At 53.3% G+C, this 22,644-nt stretch overlaps 1 protein-coding gene across 1 annotated transcript; it reads left to right on the top strand.

The window, feature by feature from the left end:
• Positions 1–1,358: 1,358 nt before the first annotated feature.
• Positions 1,359–21,889, top strand: ADGRG5 (adhesion G protein-coupled receptor G5; the record flags this gene model as incomplete). The annotated part of the gene is given in 18 exon segments (XM_079117225.1): positions 1,359–1,428; positions 1,778–1,812; positions 1,814–1,831; positions 11,607–11,750; positions 11,953–12,016; positions 13,781–13,876; positions 14,105–14,115; positions 14,117–14,181; positions 14,959–14,989; positions 14,991–15,116; positions 15,658–15,696; positions 15,698–15,775; positions 17,686–17,862; positions 18,537–18,658; positions 18,839–19,107; positions 19,966–20,083; positions 21,115–21,389; positions 21,643–21,889. Coding segments are annotated over 18 exon segments (1,839 nt in total). The 3' UTR covers positions 21,744–21,889.
• Between the last annotated feature and the right edge of the window lie 755 nt (positions 21,890–22,644).

The raw sequence follows: 22,644 nt of genomic DNA, 5'->3' as shown, positions 1-22,644 counted from the left end.
CCAGAATGTTTTGGGGGCAACAGAGGCAGAGAAGCCTTCCGGGAAGGAGGCAGGAGTTGAGCTGAGACCCACGGGTGGAGAGGAACCAGGGGACTATTTAGGTCTGCCTGTGTCAGGGAGCAGGGCGATGGGCACATCCAGAACTGGGTGGAAACAAGTGGGACGGGCTAGACGATGAAGGCGATAGGGAGCCACTGTTGGCTTTCGAGCAGGAGAGTGTCTAGGAGTGAGTGCCACCTGTGGTGTGTAGGGCTAGGTCACTGGCCCCCATTGCCGAGGTGGGACACAGTGAGGCTTTGCAGGTGCAGCCTGGGACAGAGAGGGGCTGTCAGGGGCGCAGGGCCTCCTCCTGGCCCCTGAGAGTAGCTGTTCAGGTTCACACATAGTGTGAGAAAGGAGGATAGTGGTGATTCAATCCTAGAGATGCCAGGAGACCTCAGACAGGAAGGGCCTAGAGGTCAAGGTCTGGGTTATGGTCAGAGAAAACCAAAGGACAGGGACCAGGGGTGTAGCTTAGTGCCAGAGAGCTTATACTGGGTTCCATCCTCAGTACCACAACATGACAAAGGACAAAGAAGGGCAGTGGCTGAAGGCAGGCCACCCGGCAGGAGCCAGGAGCGTGGCCCAGGAGTCAGGACGCGGGCGCGCTGGGGGCCTGCAGCCTGTGCACTGCAGCCGGGCTGGCAGCCTCGGGAGCAGCTCCCCGCTCCTTCCCTGCAGAGCCGCCCGGTGCTGCCCGTGCTGCCCGTGCCACCTCCGTGGGCTCTGTGCTGGGGCTAATGAGGGTGGGCAGAGAGGAGGGAGAGCGTGCTGGTGCTGTTCTGGTCTCTCTCCTGCTGCATCTCGGTCTTCCTCTGGGGACAGCCCGAGCAAATTCCCCGCCCGAGTCATGATTTCCCTGGGGAGTCTGGATTGGGGTCCAGGCAAGAGATGGCACCCTGTCCCTCCCCTAGCCTCCCCCTCAAGCCACCTCCCCCTTCCTTTAGGGCTCTGCAGAGGGCGGGGCTGGCACCCTCGGGCTTATCTGGCCCCCTGGCTGGAGGAGAAGCTGCGGCTCTGGGCTCTGCAGCTGCACTGTGCAGCCACGCTTTGCTCTGCTGCCAGGGAGCCTTCCCGAGGGCTCTGCCTCTGGGTAACTTGGGGCCGGGTCGCCTCCTCTTTGGGCTTTCAGGTTCCCCATGTGTGCGGATCATAATGGCTTTGTGAAGCACGTCCGGTGACTTTGCTGGCCTTATGGTTGACAAGCCCCTGCGCGAGCCCTCAGGGGGCACCATCATCATCTCCGACTCACAGAGAAGAAACTGAGGTTCCGAGAGCTCTGGTTCTTTGCCCCAAGTAACCCAACCTGAATGGTGAGCATGGTACTTGACCCAGGCAACTGGATCCAGCCCTGGCCTGAGGTCCCTGCCATCGCCAGTGGCGTGGACGGTCAGGCCAAGCCGGGGTCATTCTGCCTTTTCTACAGGTAGAGAAACTGAGCACAGGGAGGCAGTATCGTTGCTCAAGGGCGCAGAGCTGAGGTGCTCCCACACCCTGCACAGTCCCAGATCACCCATCCTCGTGCACCCCGGAAGTGCTGCGGGCCCAGGCGGTGAGCCTGGGGAGGGCCTGGAGGGCCACGGGCTGGGGGGAAGCAGAGACTGATTCGGGAAAGAAGAAGTGAAGGGATGCGGGTGCCCAGGAGGAGCGGGAGCGTGAGAGAAGCTGCGGCGAGGGGTCTGGGGAGGCCCAGAGGCTGCAGCGCCCGCCTGCCTCCTCACTTCCCCTTCTTCCGCAGAAGCAGCAGGACGGCAGCGAGGCAGGGCGAAGAGGTGGCGGCAGCAGCTTCCAGGTTGGTCCCCTCTGGGCCTCTCCTCCCTCCGGTAGCTCCCCTCCCAGGAAGGGGCCGGACATGCCGTTGCCTGGGTGGGAACACAACTTGGGGACATCCTGGGAGCAGCATGCTGAGACCCATCCTCTTTCCCTTTCTGGGAGACACTGTAAGTCAGGGGAAAGTAAAGATCTGTTTTTCAGAAGAAGCGATTTAAAATAAGGAGAGATTAAACATTGAGTCCAGGTCTTAGTTGTCTCCTGTGGCTTGGGGGCAGTTACTGACCTAGCTTTCCTGGACCTCGGTTTCCTCATCTGTGAGAAGGGTTAGTCCAGTTTCCTGGAATGACGGGGTTGTGGGGGACTGTCTGCCAGGTCCCCAGTATGGGCCGGCAACAGTTTCTGTCTTGGCAGACTGCAGCAGGGTAAGATTCCTCTTTGAACAATGGGGATTGCAGTCTGGGGACATTGTGTCGCAGGGACGTGGCCCTGGGATGGCTGGGTCACAGGCTGCCCTGCTGGGTTCTGCTGTGGCCTTCCCTTGATCAGCTGTGAAAGGGGGCTGTTGACAGGTGCCTCTCAGGGCGGTTTCTCGTAGACCACAGTTTTCCTTCTCAGCCAGGGCGGTGGTGGGTGGCGGGGGAGCCAGAGTGGGGCCTCCAGGCGGTGACTGGAGGCAGGTGGGGCCCTGGGCAGGCGCTGGTGCTGTGGGGAGCGTCCAGGCTTGGGAGTGCAGGACCAGCTCTGGGAGGAAGGAGCCTCCTGTGCAGGACATCCCCGCCGGCCTTGGACCTGGGTCAGGGCCTGGTTGCCAGGGGTTTTGGATCATGGAAATGGTTGGTTGAGTCTCTCTCTCTCTGGGAAATAAGTCTCCTTGGTGATGTCATTTTACAGACAAAAAAAACCCGAGGCCCAGAGAGGCCAGAGTCCTTTGCCCAGCTTCACACAGCTGGGCACTGAGTCTCAGAGCTGGTTGTCAAGGTCATGTCTTGGGAAGGCTTTGTCCCGTGTTGCACGCATCTCTGGTGGTTCGTACCACCATCGGTTCGTACTTGTCCAAACAGCGACTTAGCTACCTGGTTGTCTTTGGAGGCTGCAGCTTGCAGCGGGGTGTTGGGGAGGGGTGGAGCAGTGACTTGGAATCTGGAGCCCCAGGTGGGTCCCAGCTGGACCACTGGCCTGCTGCAGAACCCCAAGCAACGCCTCTCTCCTGGGGGTTCAGTTTCCCCACAGTCTGTGGGAACCATCCTGGAAGTCAGGTGAAGGGATTTCTATTTCCCAAAGGGCTCCAAACAGCGACTTGCCGGGAAGGGAACTGGATGGCCCAGCCTGCGGGTTTACGTGCAGGGGCCCGCTCTGAGGGAGAGGAAGGGCACCTAGAGGTCACAGCAGAAGTGGAGATGGTGGTTTGTCCCTAGGGAGGGGGGGTAGAAGCCACTGCTACTATTGGGGGGGGGGGGGAAGGGGTCACTTCTGCTTTGACCTCGATTCTCCAGCTGTGCTGTTGGGTCAGGCTCCTCCTCTGTGCCTGCCTGGGAGCAGAGTGGCTAAGGGCCTTGGTACCTGGCCTTAGAGGACCCAGACCTCCGAGGTCAAATCCACTTGCTGGCTGGCTGGTCCTCAGTTTTCCCATTAGTACTCTGAAGAGGTGGGCAAGTTGGCCAGGGGTCTTCTGTACGATTAGGTCCTCTTCTACTCAGGCCTCTGTTTTTTGTACTCGAAATATTTCCCTTTGCTTGTTCAGTTGTTTTCCCAACTCTGTCTTTTGTCTTTTCTCTGAAGTTCTGAGAGGGCAAATGAATCAGAGAAGGTAACACAGCCAACCAAAGCCAAATGCCCCAAATAAGGGAGAACCCAGCACCCTGACTCAAAAGTCTCCATTTGTCTTTTAAAATGAACTTATAGATTAATAAATAGTATTAAGAAAATGGGTGACCATTTAGGGAAAAGTAAAATGGAATCTATATCTCACCTTATCTCCCAAGACCGTTAGAAGAGACTGGAGATTCCAATGTGAAAATGAAATTACAAAGCACTAGAAGAAATGCAGGACAATTCCTTTGTAACTTCGATACGGGAAAGGGTTTTCTAGCTATGACTCAAAATCCAGAAGCCCAAAGAGAAAATACCAGTCTTGTAATAGACAAGGAGCTGATTTCCTATTACAAAAAGAGTGTCTAGAAATTGACCGGGAAAAGTGTTACCCATATTCAAATGAGCAGATGGTAAACTCCACGATGGGAGGGGCTTCAGCGCAGCTGCAGTGTTCGTGAGAGTGAAGACCAGAACTGGCACACACCCCTAGGAGCAGGGACCACTGGACCAATTCTGGTTTATTTCCACCATGGAACAGCACACAGTTGGAAAAGTCGAGTCTCTCTAGACACTATCACGCAAAGCTGTCCCAGATGTCTGCATGTTCAAGCTTAAAAAGAGAAAGTACAGGGGCTGGGAATATAGCTCAGTTGGTAGAGTGCTTGCCTCACATGCACAAGGCCCTGGGTTCAATCCTCAGCACCATGAAGAAATAAGAGAGTGCAGGGATTTGGGTTGTGGCTCAGCGGACATGAGGCCCTGGGTTGGATCCTCAGCACCACATAAAAGCAAAATAAAGGTACTGTGTCCACCTCCAACTATATAAAGCATAGGGTGGAGCAATTACATAGGGTGTGCTACTTTTGTATAAAGTGGGGGAAGTGCTCACTTACATGTGCATGAAGAAACTCTGGAAGAGACACAAAGCCCTAAAACTGGTGGCACCTGTGGGTAGCTGGGAATTGAGAGGGGGCGTCTGCAGGGTGCAGGACTGCTTTGCATTTTAGATTTTTGCATTTGTGTATCAAATATAAAATATTTGAAAGATGTAAATTTCTAAACAATCCAGAGTAAGTACAATTTGAGAGATATATAACTACAACTTATGGGGAGAACGCAAGGAACCACAGACCAGGAAAACCCAGAGGCCCACAATCTGCCGTCTCAGGAGTGACGCCTGCTTGCGCTTGGCTGGATATAAGAAATATGCTTTTGCAAATATAGGAAACAGGATTTTTGTGCCAGGATGTGATTACATTGTTTTACGATATGCTTTTTGATTTTCAGAAGCAATATGTTACTACTATTTTTTCCATAACAATAAGTTATCATTTGGAGCCTAGAAAAGAATCCTAAATATCAGACTTTTTTTTTTCCCTGTTGTGAGAGTTATAGCAAACACTCATAGCAACTTTATTTGTAATAGCCCCAAATTGGGACAAATCCCAGTGTCCCTCGAATGGATGCATGGTTAAACAGACTATGGTACATCCACACCCTGAGAGGCGGCTCAGCAATATATTTTTATAAAAAACATTTGAAAAAAGCTATTGATACAGACGACTTGAAAGAATTGTAAGGGAATTATCCTGAGCGACAGAAAAAAGCCTCTACAATATCAAAACCAGGAAACTGACTTTGGTACGCTTTGCAGCCCTTCTGCGGAGTCCACCCGGTTTATAGGCACTCACTCATTTACGCCTGTGTGTGATGTGGGTGCGTGTTCAATTCCATACAATTTTATCACATGTGTAAATTCCCACAGCGGCCGCCACAATCAAGACACAAAACTGTTCCGTCACCACAAGGATGCTTGTGCTACCCTTCATGACATGCCCGCCCTCACCCGGGGCAACCACTAATCTGTTCTCCATCTCTATAATTTTCATTTCAAGCATGCTAGGCAAGTCAAATCATATAGTGCACTCCATCTTGAGATGGGCTTTTTCTTTTTTTGCTCTGGAGAATTATTGAGATCCATCCAAGTTGTGTGTTTTTTTTCATATGTATTTTTTTTTTTTTTTTATTGCTGAGTTGTATTTCATGGTGGAATACCACTTTTCATCCATTGAAGGGACATTGGTCACTTCCAGTCTGGGGCTGCTGTGAATGTTCGTATACCAGTTTTTGTGTGAGCATGGGTTTTTATCTGTCTGGGATAAAAGCCCAAGTGGACCTTTGCTGGGTCACGTGGTAGGAGTACATTTGGTGACACGTGAAACTGTCACTGTCTTCCAGAGGGGCGGGAATTCTGACTTACTGCATCTGCCTATTCCTTGATTGATGGACGTACATTGTCTGCGAGTCTTCCTTGTTATTAACAGTAGTAAGTGTCATTAACATTTGTGGGTGTGTTTATTCCTGGCTTGTACTATTATTTCCATAGGATAAACTCATAAAATGAGTTTCCTAGGTCAAAGGATATTCACAATCCCTCTGGGATGGGACTCTCGAGTCTCAGGTGGGGGATTCAAGGACAGGCCTGTCCCTACAGCCTCTTTCTGGGTGCTGTCCTGTTCAGTTCTTTGCAAGTCCAGTGGTGGACAATGAAAGCTCCTGTGCTTCACTACTTCCCTGGGCCCCGACCACCATCAGGCGTTTTGAACTTGGGGCTCTCCTTCCTGGAAGCCCTGTGAGTCTACTTCCTCAGGAGGGAAGGAAGGTTAGCTCTCCTGCCCTCTCCTCCTCTCTCCTTTTCCTCTTTTCTGGCCTCTCAGAGTGTCTTTGGTTTGATTTTCTAATATCAAATTACTTTGTATACAATAATATGCACCCCTTCTTTTTGGGGGTACTGGGTAATTGACCCAGAGGTGTTCTACCACTGAGCCACATTCCCAGACGTCTTTTATTTTTTATTTTGAAACAGGGTCTTGCTAAGTTGCTGAGACTGACCTTAAACTTGCACTCCTCCTGCCTCAACCCTGTAAGTCACTGGGATTACAGGCATGTGCCACTGTACCTGGCTTAAAATTCACCCTGTTGGAGAGTAGTGTAGTGAGCTTGCATAAACATATGCCAGCATGTATGTGTGTGTATGTGTGTGTGTGTGTGTGTGTGTGTATTACAATTAAGATGTAAGACATTTCTGTTGTCCTGAAAAGTTGTCTTGTGCCCTTTTGTAGTTAATATCTTTTCTCCTCCCTTAAAAACTACTGATCTGGTCTCTGACCCAATTGCTTTTATTTTTCTAAATGGTCTTGTGAGTAGAATCATAGAATCTTTTGTGTCTAGCTTCATTCACTTAGCCTTGTGATTTGGAGCTTTGACTTTGACTATTTCAGCCACTCATACTGTTCATTACTGAATAATATTCTGTTGTATAGATATACCATAGTTGGCTTTCACCAGTTGATGAAATTGGTATTGTTTCCAGTTTTGGGTTGTTGTAAATAAAGCTGTTATGCATATGGAAGTCTTTGTGTGAACAGATGTTTTCACTTTTCTTGGGAAAATACCTGGAAGTAGAATTGCTACTTGTAAGGTATGTGTATTTTTGACTTTATTGGAAACTGCCAAACTGTTTTTAAAGTGGCTGTTCCATTTTGCATTCCTTCCAGAAATGGGGAGCATTCCAGCTGTTCTATATCCTTCACAACACTTGACTTTACCAGTTGTTTTAATTTTATTCATTCTAGAAGGCATGTAGTGATATCTCATTGTGCTTTTTATTTGCATTTCCCTAATAACTATTAATATTAAGCATATTTTCATGTCTGTGTTTGCCATCGATGTATCTTTTTTGGTGTAGTGATTATTCAAACCTTTCCCCATTTTAATTGGATTTTTTTGTTATTAGTTGTACGAGTTCTTTATATAGTCCACATACACGTTTTTTAAAATCAGATATATGTTTGTAAATATTTTCTCCCAGACTGTGGCTTGTCTTATCCCCTGTATGTAGTGACCTTCAAAGAACAGAAGTGGTAACATCCAAATTACTAATTTTTTTTTTCTTTTATGGAGTGTGTTTTTGGTGTTGTTCCTAAGAAATCTTCCTAACCCGAGGTCAGAAAGAATATCTCCTTTGCATCTCTAGTTTGTTATTACCAGTTATGCATCCAAGTTCTTTTTTATTTTGGCATTGGATAGCCAAATGTTCCAGAAACGTTTGCTGAAGATTATACTCTCTTCATTGAATTATCTTTGCATTTTTGTCAGAATTCAATTTATTAGAAAATGATAATAATAAAAAATTTAAAATATATCAATACATGGATGTATTTTGGACCCTGTTCTGTTTCACTCAACTACACATCTGTCCTTATGCCAATAGCACATTGTCTTGATTGCCATAGCTTTATAGTAAGTTTGACATCTGCTAGTGTGAGTCCTGTAGCTTTGTTCTTTTTCAAAATATTTTGACTATTCTAAATCCTTTTCTTTTGTTAGTAATGAGGATTGAACCCAGGGGCACTCTCTCACTGAACTTCATCTTGGGCCCCTTTAGTTTTTTTTTTTGAGACCGGGTCTTGCTAAGTTGCCTGGGCTGGCTTCCAACTTGTGATCCTCCTACCTCAGCCCCCTGAGTTGCTGGGACTACAGGTGTGCGCCACTTTGCCTGGTGACAGTTTTTTCCTTTCAAGTGTAAATTTTAGAATCATCTTATCAGTTTCTACAAAATATCCTGCAGGAATTTTGTTTGGGATCAGATCTATATTCAAGAGGGACATTGGTCTCTGTTTTTCTTTTCTTGAAATGCCTGTGGCTGTGGAAATATGGGCCTCATGAAATGAGTTTGAAAGTGTTCCCCCGTTCTTTATTTTCCGAAGGACTTTGCTTAGGATTGTTATTTCTCTTTCTTTGTAAGAGTTTCTGTAGAGGAGGTATTAGCAGTTCTTAAATGTTTGGAAGAATTTTCTGGGGAAGTCTTTTGGGCTTAACGTTTTCTTCATGGGAAAGTTTTTAGATTGTGAACTTAATTCCTTTAATAAATAAAGGACTATTTATATTATCAACTTCTTCTTGAGTAAGCTTTGGTAATTTGTGTCTCTTCCAATAAAATTTTTTTGTTTTGTATATGTATATAATTTGTGAAGCCTGAATTGTTAACATTATTCCATGACGTTTTTTGCTTTTTCAGTCCTTTTTATTTTTTGAGACAGGGTCTTGCTAAGTTGCTGAGGTTGCCCTTGAGCATGTGATCCTTCTGCCTTAGCCGAGTCACTGGGATTATAGGCAGGTGCTACTCTGGGTTGGTCCATTTATATTTAATGTAATGGTCTATATGATTGGGTTTAACCTACCATCTTGCTATTGTTTTCCTCCTATCCTACCTCTTCTTTGTTCCTTCTTCTTCTTGCTCTGTCATATTTTACAGTGAGCATTTAAATGTCCATTTAGCTCTTTTGCCCATCTATTGACTAGATTAGTTGTTTCTTTGGTGTTAAGTTTTTGAGTTCTTTCTGTATTCTGGACATCAATCCCCTGTCGGAAAAGCAGCTGGCAAAGACCTTCTTCTATTCTGCAGGCTCTCTCTCCATTCTCCTTGTTTCCTTTGCTGTGCAGAGACTTTTTAAATTGATGAGCCATCCTATCTGTTAACTCTTGGCTTTATTTCCTGAGCTTTAGAGATCTTGTTAAGGAAGTCAGTGCCGGCACCATATGTTTGAGTGTTGGGCCTATGTTTTCTGCTAGCAGTTGCTGAGTTTCTGGTCTAATTCTTAGGTCTTCGATGCACTTTGAGTTGAATTTTGTGACGGGTGAAAGATAGAGGAATGTAGAAAAATTAAATGATTCTTTTATTTCTATAGTCGTCTCACTCTTACTGGTTTTCTTTTTCTATGGTGTCTATCTACATCTTTAACACTTGCCCTGTTGACATTTGAATAACCTTGCAAACTTAACACACAGTGTAAGAATCTTACGACTGGATAATCCATTTTCACACTTTCGCTTTTTGCGCCAGTTCACTTCCATGTGATCACAATCCCACAATATGTCGTCACTATTGTACATTATACAGCTATGAAAAATTAAGGAATTTTATTTATTTCATACTCTGCACATTTTTACCAAATCTAACACTTTCTACGTGTAGGCCCAAATTTCCCTCTGGCACCATTTACCTCCTACCCCAAGAACTTCCTTTGATATTTCTCTTGGTTCAAGTTTGTTAGCAAAGAATTCTCTAAACCCTGGCTCATCTGAAAAAATCCTTATTTTGTCTTCATTTTATTTTTTTAAAAGATATGTTCACTGTGCATAAATTTTAGGCTGATGGCTTTTTCTTGAAAGATCTGGCTGCATCTTCCGGCTTGTGTCATGTTCGATAAGAAGTCTTTCTTAGTTCTTATTGTTTATCCTTGTTTTCTTGATGCCTTCGGGATTTTTTTCCTTTTTGGTTTCGCAGCCGTTTGCCCATGATTGTCTGGCTGTGTCTTATCTCGATTCATCCTTCTGGGTTTGCGGAGCTCCTTGGATCTATGGTTTGTTGCTTTGATAATTTTGGAGAAGTTTTAGCCATTGTCTCTCAATGTCACTCTTTCCCTCCTTTTGTTTTTCTGGTTCTCTCTCTATCTCTTCTCCTCTGCTCTCTCTCCTCAGGGACTCCAGTTATATACACATTAGAGTATTTGCTTTGTCCCACAGTCCCTGTGTATTTTGGTTGATTTTTCACTCTTACTCTTTGTGATTGTTACAGTTTGGATGTTGAGAGTCCCCCCAAAGTCCATGTGTTAATGGCTTTCTATCTACGGAGATGCCATTGGGAGGTGGTGGAAACTTTGAGTGGTGGGGTCTAATGGGGGGGAGCTCTGGGGCTTGATCCCTTCCTCCTTTCTTTATCTTGATCTCTGACTCATGATGTAAGCAGTTTGCTTTGTCACCATCCAGTCACCATGCTGAGCTATTTTGCCACAGGCCCAAAGTAATGCAGTCAAAGGATCATGGCTTCTACTTCCAATTTTTTAACTTCTAAAACTGTGAGTCAAAACAACCTTTTTCTCTTGATAAGTTATTCCTCTCAGGTATTTTGTTACAGTAGTGGAAGCCTGACTAACAGTGGGGTAATTTATACTGCTCTACCTTCAAATTCACTGAGTTTTTACTTGCTGCTCTGGTTTGCTGATAAGCCCATTGAAAGATTTCTTCATCACTGGTATGGAGTTTTTCATTTTCATCTTTTCTACTTGACCATCCTTAATAGTTTCTATTGCTCTCCTGCAATTTCCCAATGTTTTGAAGTCACTTTTCCCACTACATCTTTTATTTCTCAATAATGGCTTCCTTTCCTTCCCTTCCCTCCCCTCCCCTCCCCTCCACTCCCTTTCCCCTCCCTTCTTTCCTTCCTTCCATGCTGGAGACTGAACCCAGGACCCATGCTAACCAAGCAAGCACTCTACCACTGAGTTACCCTCCCAGTCCTGTCCTGTTCTTTTTTTGTGGTGCAAGGGATTGAAACGGAGGGTGCTCTCCTACTGCCCTTATTTATTTTGAGACAGGGTCTCACAAAGTTGCCCAGGCTGGCCTCGGCCATCCTCCTGTCGCAGCCTCTCCAGTAGCTGGGATTACAGATGTGCGCCCCTGCACCTGGCTAGCCGTGGGCCCTTTCTTTTTTTTAAGAATATTTTTAAGTCGTCAGAGGACTTTATTTATTTATTTAAGTGTGGTACTGAGGATCGACCCCAGTGCCCCACTCACCCCGCTCTTCCCCTGCGCCCAACCCCAGCCCCGGGCCTTGTCCTTCACCTGGCTTTACGCGCGCCATAGAATCCCTGACTGACCTCCGGGCACTGGCATGAAGATCGGGAGGGGCCGAGTTACCAGGTGTTCATTCCTCGAAATGGGCATATTTTTCATCTCTGGCTTGAGCACAGGGCCTGCGGCTGATTCGGGTGTGGTTGCCCTGGCGCCCCTCTGGGCACCACCTCGTGCTGAGCACCGGGGCTGGAGTCCCGCGGCATTTTCTTCCGCGTTCCGTTGGGCCCCGGCCTTGCGCAGCGTGCGACAGCGAGGGGCTCTCTGGTTCCAGCTCCTCCCTTCAGCCTGTGGTCGCGGGTCCCTGGGCGCGAGCCCCGTGGCTGCGGCGGCCTCTGGGTGCCCTGCTCGAGGTTCAGTCCAGGCGGCGCGGACTTGGGCCCGGAGCGCTGCGCCGGCCTCCTGCTTCCCCCGCGCTCGTGCAGGTGCAGGTGCTGCGCTGCCTCGCGTCCCCGCGTGGGAACCGCCTGCCTCGAGCCTGAGCCAGGGTCCTGCTCTTTCCTGCGGCAGCTGCCCGCCCTGCTTCCCATCGGCCCCGGAGCCGGGGCGCTGGTGGCTCTCCTGCTCTGGCCAGTGCAGATACTGACCGTCAGCGCAGGGTGAATGGGGAGCTTCCCTGCTCTTGTCCCACAGGGATCAGAAACCGGCCTGGAATGGTGGGGCGTCTCCCCGGCACTGGGCACCACCCAGAGCTCAGGTAGGCTTCTCCGCACCCTGCTGCTCCTCCCTGGGCCCTTGGCAGGTCCCGCCTGCCCTGGTCACCTTGGGGCCTCTCTCAGGTCCTGTCCCTTCCCATCAGTCTCATCGACTCCCAGGGGAGGAACCGTCTGGGAAAGTCTGGGCTCCTTTTATTAATTTATTAATGTATAATAGTTTTTGTTGTTGTTTTGGTAGTTGTAGATGGATAGCATGCCTGTATTTTATCTTTCTGTGGTGCTGAGGATTGAACCCAGGGCCTCTAATGTGCTAGGCAGATGCTCTGCCATTGAGCTTCAACCCCAGGGCTGGATTCCTTCTAAACCTGGGTCTCTGGGGGATGCTAAGCTGCCACTTTAGCCATGAGGAATTCATTAAGATTGAGACAGAAGGATGGCAAGGGTCAAGGCCAGCCTGGGCAACTTAACCAGGCCCTGTCTCAAATAAAAATATAAAAGGCCCAGCAGCTCAGGAGGCTGAGGCAGGAATGATCGTGAGGTTCAAAGCCAGCCTCATCAATTAAGCGAGGCCCTAAGCAACTCAGTGAGACCCTGTCTGTAAATAAAATTTTAAAAGGACTGGGGATGTAGCTTAGCAGTAGAGCGTCCCTGGGTTCAGTCCCCAATTCTGAAAAAAAATTCATTAAGATATGGATCGTTTTGTTCTGGTCTACTCTTGGGCAACTGCGCTTTCTCCACACTCCATCAAAGGAGAAACGGTTTCTTCTCCATGGCGCCACGGCACCACCTTGAAACCGTGTTCCAGTTAGTCTTAGAAACCAGTTGTGGGTTACCCTGGACCTCAGCTCTCTCAAGGGCTCAACAATGGATTAGTAAATTGTTTGGCTTTTTTCCATTGTCATGCTGGAATGACATTCTCTTGTGGCGGTCTACATCCTAAGTGGAATTAGAATTCATTTTAATAAGGCTTTTACACAATTAAAAATAATTTTCTTTTCAGTGTTGCTTTTATGACTATATACATTTTATTCCTTTGAGGCATCCCTTCTGAAGCCTTCTTTTCTCCTGCCCCTCTGGACAGGTGTGCCCTAGTCCTGTTCTTCAACACCAGCTCCCCACACATTTTCTGGGGGGTAGCCTCACCTGTCCCGTGGTGTGGATTCCTATACAGGGTTTCGAGGTTTGCCTCCTCATTTTGCTGGAGCACATCCTCGAGTAGCTTTCTGAGAAAGGGTGCCTGTGTTGAAATCTCCAGTAATCCTTGTTGACCATTATATTTAAGAGTGGAGCATTAAAGACTCCATTGCTTTGGCTGGGCTTGGTGACTGGTAAGTTTGGGGCTTGGCCATTTCACTGAGGAACACCAAAAATGCTGGTAGCCTAGGATACTTTTCTTGGAACAGTCGGTTTAAGCAGTTTATTTGTTGACATTAACAGTGAGGAAAATGAGGGTAGAGAGAGGCAGATCCTGACATATGGCAGGTTAATGTCCGGGAGGGACCAACTTATATGTTCCCAGGCAGCTTCCCCCGATGAGATGGGGGCCGGACAGAGTCCCCAAAGAGAACCGTTTTATGGGAGGGGTGTCTTAGGCTGGGCTGTTGATGGCAGCTGTTACCGGTGATCAGACCTTCTGGAATCACAGAGACCTGGCTTCAGGCCCCTTCAAGCCAAGCACGACCCTGCCGTCTGAGCCTCAGCTTCCTCATCTGAAATGCAGGGGTAGGAGGATCTAATAAGTTGCCACAGGTCCCAGGGTTGGCTTTTACCGTGTTGATGATGGCGTGCACTTTTTTCCAGGGCAGGAGCTAGTTTTGGAGAGACCTGGGCCCTGGGCATGGCTGGCCGCAGGGCCCTTTTCTTCTGCCTGTGCTTTCTGACTTCTCGGGGCAGGACTGCAGGTAAGAAGTCTCCACTGGCTGGGGACAGACCCACTTGAGGCCTAAGGCTGTGCTGTGAAAGGCCATGGCCTTGAACCCAGGCAGATGGAAAGGGGGCCACCCAGTCCTCCTGGGGGCAGCAGCACGGTGAGCTACAGGTCTCAGGCGGGGGATGGCAGGTCCAGAGGTTGTGGGCCAGGGGCCTGCTGAGGGTGCAGGCTGAAGGGAGGATTGTCTTGCCCCCCACAGAGACATCACAAGGAAGTCCTGAGCTGGATGCAGAACATGGAGCAGGCCAAGGGCCGGAAGGTGCCTTCTCCTGCTGGGTGAGCTGAGTGTCCAGCTGACCTTCTCAGTCAACTGTGGCTTCTACCCCAACCCTAACCAGAATTAGTGCCCCAGGCCTGGTCCAGTGTAGACACTCTCCTTCTCTCTTTTTTGGGGGTACTGAGTATTGAATCCAGGTCCTGCACATGATTGGCAACATTGAGACAGGGTCTTGCTAAATTGCTGAGGCTGGCCTTGAACTCATGATCCTCCTGCTGCAGCCTCCTGAACTGCTAAAATTACAGGCACGCACCACTGTACCAGGGCAGGGCAGACTCTTAACTGTGCATTTGTTTGGCACGTGTTAGAGAAACCACTGTGTGCCTGACATTAGGTTCTGGAGATGGCAGGGAGATATGGCACTGCCCTCCTGGAGCTCTTAACCATGGATGTCATAAGACCAAGTGGGTCTCCGCATTTTCCTAGGGAGAGACTCTAAGGCTGTGGCTGGAGTCCCCATTCTGTGACTCACTGACCGAGCAGCTGTGGGTGCTGGTGACTGACCAGGGCTAAGAACCACCACCGGGAAAGTACAGAGATACTTCTCTCTCGAGGGGAGCAGTCAGGAAAGGGTTCCTGGAGGTGGTGACAACAAACTGGGACCTGAAGAGAGTTAATTGGGAAAAGGAGATGGGAGGCAAGGTCAGGGTGTGACAGGGACACTGAGTGGGCAGCGGTCTGCAGGTGGGGGTGACAGGGTGGGGCCTGGTAGACCCTGCACTCTCAGGCCCTCCAGACCTCTCTTTGGCCCCCTCTGCCACCTGTCGGGCCCTCAGGCAGGTCCAGGGCCTGGAGCAGAGGCTGCTGAAACGTCAGCTTCCGTGGCAACAACTTGACCCTAGAGACACGCACCATCCAGTCCCGGATCTTCAAGCTGAGCTGTGACTTCGCTGGCCTCGCACTGAGCAGCAACAATCTGGAGCGGGCCCCGCAGGTCAGAGGTGGCCAGGGGAAGGGTGGCTGAGGTCGTAGGAGGTGAAGGTCTGGACTCTCCCAGACTCCACTGCCCGGCCCCAGCCAGGCTGCCCTGAGCAGCTGAAGCTGCCTCCTCTGTCCACTGGGAGCATGGGGACAGCAGGAAGGGAGGCTCCTGGGCCCCTGAAGGGCGGTGTCTGGGTCCTCCTTGGCCCTGAGTCACATGGAGGCCTGTCCCTCGGGTGGCAGCACTGGAGAGGCCAGGGAACCTGGCTCCTTCAGGACTGGCCTGGTACCGGCTGGATGCCTGGTTAGGACCGGTTGCTGACCTGGCTCTGTTCTCAGGGGCCTTGGTCAGGTGGGGCAAATAACCCAAACTTGAGGCAGGAGTGGCCTGGGGCTGGGAGGAGGCCAGTACCCGGCTTCTGCCCATGGAGGCCCCCAGGAAAGGAACTGCCCGGGGTGAAGCCAGGCGGTTGGGAGGCGTGGGCATGCAGGGGCGTGGGGGCCGGGTCTGCAGCCCAGCACAGCTGGCCCAGCCTGTCTGCGGCCCTCCGCAGGCCCAGGCCCGGCACGCCATGCAGTTCCCCGCAGAGCTGGACCCGAGAGGCCTGCTCGGCCAGACCCCAGGAGCTGCGGCTCATCTGCGTCTACTTTTCCACCCCCGCCTTTTTCCAGGTCAGCAGGTGGTGGGTGGAGGAGGGTAGGCGCTGGCCCCTTCCAGGGGGCCCTGCAGGCCACGGCCGGCCTCTGAGTGGGCTCAGTCCACCATGCAGCCGCGGCCAGCCATCGCCCTCCCTGGACCTCACTGTCCCCCGCCAGCTGTGCGGAAGTGCACTTGCAATCCGCAAATTGAAGCCGAGACGCCTGGGAGGTGTGTGCCTGTGTGGGAGACCACCAGAGCCCCGGTCCCTGCCTCCAGAACCCTGTCGGTCACTCAGACTCAGACCTCAGGGACAGTGTCGGCGTGCTGATTGCAACCAGAGATACAAAACGGTGATGAGTCAGGGTTGGGGCAGAGTGTTCCTGGACCGAGCAGGGGGAATCTGGAGAAGGTGCCATTCACCCTTGGCTTGAGAGTGAGGGTAGGGGTGAGGTGAGGACCTCAGGCTGGAAGGCATCAAACAAACAGGCAGTGGGCCCCCTGGTGGTGGCTGCGGGGTAGCGCTCCAGGTGGCGGTGGACGTGCTGGCGCAGAAGGCCCAGGTCCTCCAGTACTCAGCCCCTCCCTCTGCTGTCCTTCCAGGAACGAAGACAACTCAATCCCTGCTCAATAACTAAACGTCCTGGGGGCCCAGCTGGACCACAGACATGTGGAACAACCGCACAGAGGCCCAGTCAACATCAGCTTCCTTGGCACAACAGAGCTTGGTACTGTTGGGGTGCCCCGTTTCCACTGCAAACCCTCCGCCCCTCTGCGGTTTCCTGTTGAACACTTGGTTATTGACCAAACTCAAACCTGTGGAACCCGTTGCCACTTTGGGGAAAGTAGTCCTAACTAAAGAAACGAGAAGGAAACTTTTACTCTTTGCATTCCTCAGGATTCTTTCCGTGGCTAGTGATAGAAGAGCACCTCAAGCCAGCTTAAGCACAAAAGGGAATTCTTGGATCACATCAATGACATGTCCGGGGTGGGCCACCTTCAGCATGGCTGGATCCAGGGACTGACCAGCTCTCTCTCCATCTCTCAGCAATCATTTCCTATCTTTGCAAGATGGGTGCTAAAGTACCGGCTTCCTTTCCTTTTTTCCAGAAGGTTCTACTCCACCAGTGCAAATCAGGATTCCAGGGTCCTAAAGGTTCACCTGGGTCATGTGTCCATCCCTGGACCAGTCTCTGTGCCCAGGGGGGGTGGAATGTGTGGCCTGGCCTGGGTCACATGGGGTGGAGGAGTGAGCCCCAAGGGAAGCGAGAACCTTCATGGAGGAACAAGGGAAGGGCTGCTGGGTGGCACAAGCCCAGTGCCCCGTTTCCTTGTCCCTGGCCTTGCTGAAAAACCCTGGGCCCTGCTGTCTGGCTCCATGTTCCCCTGGCCCTCCAGGACTGCTCTGGACCCTGGAGTTCAACCAGGCCCTTCCTTCCACCCTCTGGGCGGCCGCCTCCCCTGGCTCCACCGTCGCAGAGAGGCCTTTGTGCTCCGGCCTCTGCCCCTTCCTCTGTGGGTTCCGTGGCAACGGCCTGTGTCACACCCCTGCCACCATTTTAGCTGGAACGAGTCTCTGCCCTGCCCTGGGCCTGGGTCTGTATCTTGTGTCCCCCACCAACAGGAGGTGGAGGGGCCTCTGGTTAAAGGGCACTACCATACAGGAGGCCAGCTCTGGGCCTCAGGGGGGGCACACGGACTTCCATTTTCCCCAGCCTTGTGACCTGGGTACGGATGACCCCGTTGTGCAGATGAACGGACTGAGGCTCAGAGAAGCTCAGCAACTTGGCCAGGTGGCTCTGAGAGCCCCTGGTGGACGTGTTGGCCGACATCTGTGACTCTGGTGCCAGCAGGGCCATGGCCTGCATGTTGGAAGGATGCAGCAGAGCCTGCTTTGCCCTCAGGATGATCAGACCCTGGAGTCTGGTCCCTCTCCGCTCCCTGAACTGACCCCAGCATCTCCCCCAGGAAGGCTACTCGGTTGACCCTGTGTCTCTGGAAAAAGGGAGCCAGCAAGCGCCACTGGGGGACCTGGAGCCCCGAGGGCTGCCGCACAGAGCAGCCCTCACGCTCCCAGGTACTCTGCCGCTGCGACCACCTCACCTACTTTGCTGTTCTCATGGTACGTGTTCGTCCAGCCTGAGTGAGGTAGTCAGAGCACAGAGGGCTCCATGCTGCTGGCAGAGAGGCAAGGCAAAAGCTGGCACAAGGGACAGAATATCCAACTCAAGTGGCCTTAAACCACACACATACACAAAGAAACTTATGTCCCCATGTTCCCGAAAGGGTTGAGTTATGCAGGCTTCAGGCATGGTGTGATCCAGGAACAGAATAGCACCAAGACAGGATTCTGTCTCTGTCCCTCAACTGTATGTGGCCTCTGACAGGATCCCCCATAGGATATATATGACTGCCAGCAAATCCAGGCTAAGCCCTGGTAGCTTTCAGGTCAGTGGAATAAAAGCCTTTCTTACTTAATTCTGCCAGCTGAAGTCTTAGGACTGAGTCCCGTGGCTTGATGTAAATCATGTGCTCATCCCTTGAACCAACGCTCTGGGCAGGAGGAGGAAGGCTCTGATAGGCCAGGCCTGGGGTGCCTGTCCACACATGGGAGAAGCGGCCTCCCCACATGTGCATAGAGAATGGGGGATGGACGTTCCTGGGGGCAAGTCCACTACATCTGCCACGGCTCATTCAAGTCAGGGCTGCTGGGCTTTGCGGGGAAGGGTCCCGAGCTGAGCCTCTGTCCAGGGCTGGGGAGGGCACGCCCTCAGGCTCCACCCCGCCCCCCCGCAGCAGGTCGCCCCGGCCCCGGTCCCCGCGGAGCTGCGGGCCCCTCTCGAGTACATCTCCCTCGTGGGCTGCAGCATCTCCATCGCCGCCTCGCTGCTCGCCCTCCTGCTGCACTTCTCTGCCAGGTATGCCCCCGCCTCCCCGCCGGCCGCCCATCCCACTGCTGCTGGGCTTCCTCCGGGTCCCCACCTGGTCTCCGAGGGCGGGGCTGGGAGGCAGGGCCCGCAGCGTGGGCTCAGGTCGCGTCACTGCCCCTCCACAAGCCCAGCGCCAGGGGTGACGTCTGGCCGCGCCCCCTCCCGCAGGAAGCAGAGCGACTCGGTGGCGCACATCCACGTGAACCTGCTCGGCTCCGTGCTGCTGCTGAACGTGGCCTTCCTGCTGAGCTCCACGGCGGCCGTGGCCCCCGAGCCCGGACCTGCCTGCGTGGCTCTGGCCGCCGGCCTCCACTACGCCCTGCTCAGCTGCCTCACCTGGACGGCCATCGAGGGCTTCAACCTCCACCTGCTCCTCGGGCGCGTCTACAACATCTACATCCGCAGATACGCGCTCAAGCTCTGCGCCCTGGGCTGGGGTGAGCCGCACCTCCCCGCCGCCCGCCGGGCCAGCGGGCGGGTGGCTTCCGGCCGCTGCTCCCCACAGAGACTGCCCTTGACCGCCAGCAGCATCTCTGCCAACACACTCACTGCTCTCTCCACCACCAGTCTCATCACCACCTCCACCTCCACCTCCACCATCACCACCACCATCACCAGCAGCTCTACCACCTCCACCTCCAACACCACCACCATCACCAACCATCACCACCTCCATCAGCTGCATCGCTCCCACCTCCAATCCCACCATCAACCATCCCCACCTCCACTCCGATACCACCATCCCCACCGTCACCGCCGCCATCTGCTCCATACCCTTACTTCCAGCTCTCCACTGCTCCTACCACCACCGCCACCGCCTCCAACACCCCATCCCTCTCTCTACTCCCAGCAGCACCATCCCCGTCATTATCCCTACCACTTCCACCTCCACCATCACCTTCCCCACCGTCTCCACCACATCCCACCATCCCCTCCGTCACCCCTCCTCATCCTCGCCTCTGTCACCAACATCTCGGTGCTGCCATTACCATCTTGGCCCCTCTTTGAATCACGTCTACTTTCTTACCAGTTCCTCAACCTCCCTCCCATTAGCTGCCCACCCACCTCCCCTGGGGGTCCCCTCTGCTGCCCCTGCGTTCCATCCTGAGCCTCCCTGAGGCCCTCTTGAAGAGCCCCCGCCCAGACTGCAGGCCCAGTGCTCAAAGCTGGACCACATGCGGGGCGGGAGCTCAGCACAGTCCCTGCCCCCGCCCTGACCAGTGGAGTTCTCGGTGAGCGGACGCAGGGACGGGGTCAGCCTCTCTCTGGGCCTCCTGAGCCTTTGTCCCCCTCAGGGCTGCCAGCCCTCCTGGTGCTGCTTCTCCTCGCTGTCAAGAGCTCCGCGTACGGGCCCTGCCCCATTCCCATCGCCAGCAGCCTGGAAAATGCCACGGCCACCCAGAACGTGTCCATGTGAGTGCCCGCTCTGCGAGGAGCCCCGTGGGCCTGGGGCTCCAGGTGGGGCGTCTTGTGGGTGAGGCCCTGGCTGAAGGACAGAGGCCAGTGGCTTAGACAGGGAGGTGTCCGGGGGCTTGGCCACACTCCTGCAGGGTGCAGGGTCTCCCACAGGGCAGGCTTGTGCCAGTCAACTTCCGGAAGCCATGGGTCAGAGTGCACTGCCTGCTCAGGTCCACAAGGACGGGCAGTGGAGCCTGCCTGCTGGGCCCAGCCCCAGCCTGCAGCTCCAGGTGACTGTCCAGCGCAGCCTGTCCTGCCCATACTGCTCAGCCCTCGCTGTTTCACTGCCCAACACCCGCTCGCTCCTCCCCACCTGACCCAGGGCCGGCATGAACCTGAGAAGTGTGTGGTGGATCTGGAGGAGGGAACAGTGCAGGGAGGGGACTCAGTGTCCATGGGGCTTAGAGGGAGGCCCCTCGGGGGCCTGGGGACGGTCTGCTGCCTCCTCCTGGAACCTGTGACCTTAAGCCTCATTGCGAGGTTCTGGCAACCGAGGCACAGGCACCCAGGAACCCTGCCAAGGGACCCAGGCAGTCAGTGGCAGAGCTGGCTCAGGTGCAGGCAGGGACCCCCGACCACCAGGCCTACCTTCCCGGGCTGTCCCCGGGGGCTCAGGCTGCGTGGCGGGAGGGGGCCACTTTCTCACTGGGAGGTCGGGTTGTGTCTCTGAGGAGGCGTGACTTACACAGGTCCACTGACAACATCAGGTTGCAGGGGAGCCGTTGCTGCTAGAATATTACCTGGCCGTAAGACGCACCCCCAAACCCTGATCATGGACACTGACAGCAGAGAGAGAGAGGGAGAGAGAGGGAGAGAGGGGGAGAGAGAGGGAGAGAGGGAGAGAGAGGGAGAGAGGGGAAGAAAAGAAGGAAACAGTAGTCTGGGCCACAAGACCAGATGGGATCAAGGGGCAGCTGGCCACCAAGCACACCTAGTCTCCCTGGCCTCAGAGCTGCACTGACCTGGTGCTTTGCTGTCCCCTGCAGGTGCTGGCTGTGCAGCCCTGTGGTGAGGGTGGTCCTGGTCATGGGCTATGGTGGCCTCACGTCCCTATTCAACCTGGTGGTGTTGGCCTGGGCACTCTGGGCCCTGCGCAGGCTGTGGGCACAGAACAGGACGCGCAGCCGGGCCTGCCGGGATGCTGTCACGGTGCTGGGCCTCACGGTGCTGCTGGGCACCACCTGGGCCCTGGCTTTCTTCTCCTTTGGCACCTTCTGGCTGCCCCAGCTCTTCCTCTTCACCATCTTCAATTCGCTCTATGGTAGGGCCTGGGGCCGGCAGGGAGCCGTTGGGATTGGGCCAGGTGGAGGGGCGGTGGGCTGAGGGCATCGCTGCGTGGCCAAGCTGCCTGGGGCTCCATTGCAGAGCAGGGGTGCCCGCCTCCAAGAGGAGAAGTTTCTGGGAGCTACTCCTGGGGCCCAGGGAGGCCCCGCTGAGCCCAGCTCAAGGGTCCCTGGGCTCTCGGAGGGGCTCTGTGGCTCCGCAATGCCCCACTGACCAGCCTTTTCTTGCAGGTTTCTTCCTCTTCCTGTGGTTCTTCTTCCAGAGGTGCCATTCAGAGGTGGAGGCCAAAACAGAGATGGAGGCCTGCAGCTCCTCCCACATGACGCAGTGACCAGCCTCTCTGGCCGCCTGCAGCTTGAGGCCCTGGCTCCTACCAGAGAAGGTGGCAGGCCTGCTGCTGGACACCAGAGCCCCTGTGCCTCCCGGGCCTTTTCTGTCTCCACAGACTCCCCAGGCACAGAGGGAGGGCTGTGTGGTCCAGCCCCACCTGGGGCCCAGTTGGCCAGGCCTACAGGCAGAGCACGGGCCTGGGAGGCAGGAGGCCACGTTTCCAGGCCTGGCTCTGAGTCTTGCCGAGTGACCTTGGGCCTAACGTGGACCCTTGGTTTCCACATCTGTGACTTGGGGACAAGAGACTTACCAGGAGCTTTGTGAAGATTGAAGACCAGGGAACAGGAATGTCAGATGGGTGAAATGCCCACCTGGCTTCACCCCACCTCCACCTGAAGTGGGTCTACCTTCCTCCTGGGGAGGACCTGACTTCACCTGACCCATGGCCCCTGCCCAGCACCTGGAGACCCACCCACCATCTCAGACCTCATCAGCCTATGCACAGGGCTGCTTTTCCTTTAATCCCCCAACGATAACGTCCAACTGCAAGTCCATCCTTCCCAAAGATAGGGAGGTCCAGTCCTCTCCAAAGCATCCTCCTCCAATGCTTCCAAGACCCCCATAGTCCTTTCAGATCAGCAGCCAAGGCCACAGGCCACAGGGTTTCCCTGGGGCTAGGGGAAAGCTTCTCCCTGCAGTTGAACCTCATCAGTCACCGACTAATAGATGTCTGGGGAAGGCTGAATTTCCCCTGGTGGGTGTGAGGGTGTGGGTTCTAAATCCCAAGCTCTAGTGGTCTCAGCGGCAGAGGATGACCTGTGGGAGCAGGTGGGGGACATCACTCACGAAGCCAGTGCTTTCCCCAGGATGGACACCAGGCGGCGCTGTTGGCCCGTGCGCAG

This window comes from Sciurus vulgaris, assembly GCF_902686455.1.
Source record: "Sciurus vulgaris genome assembly, chromosome: 17".
In the NCBI taxonomy this organism is placed as follows: Eukaryota; Metazoa; Chordata; class Mammalia; order Rodentia; family Sciuridae; genus Sciurus; species Sciurus vulgaris.
The sequence above is the reverse complement of the archived record's forward strand: the minus strand, read 5'-3'. Positions and strand labels throughout refer to the sequence as shown.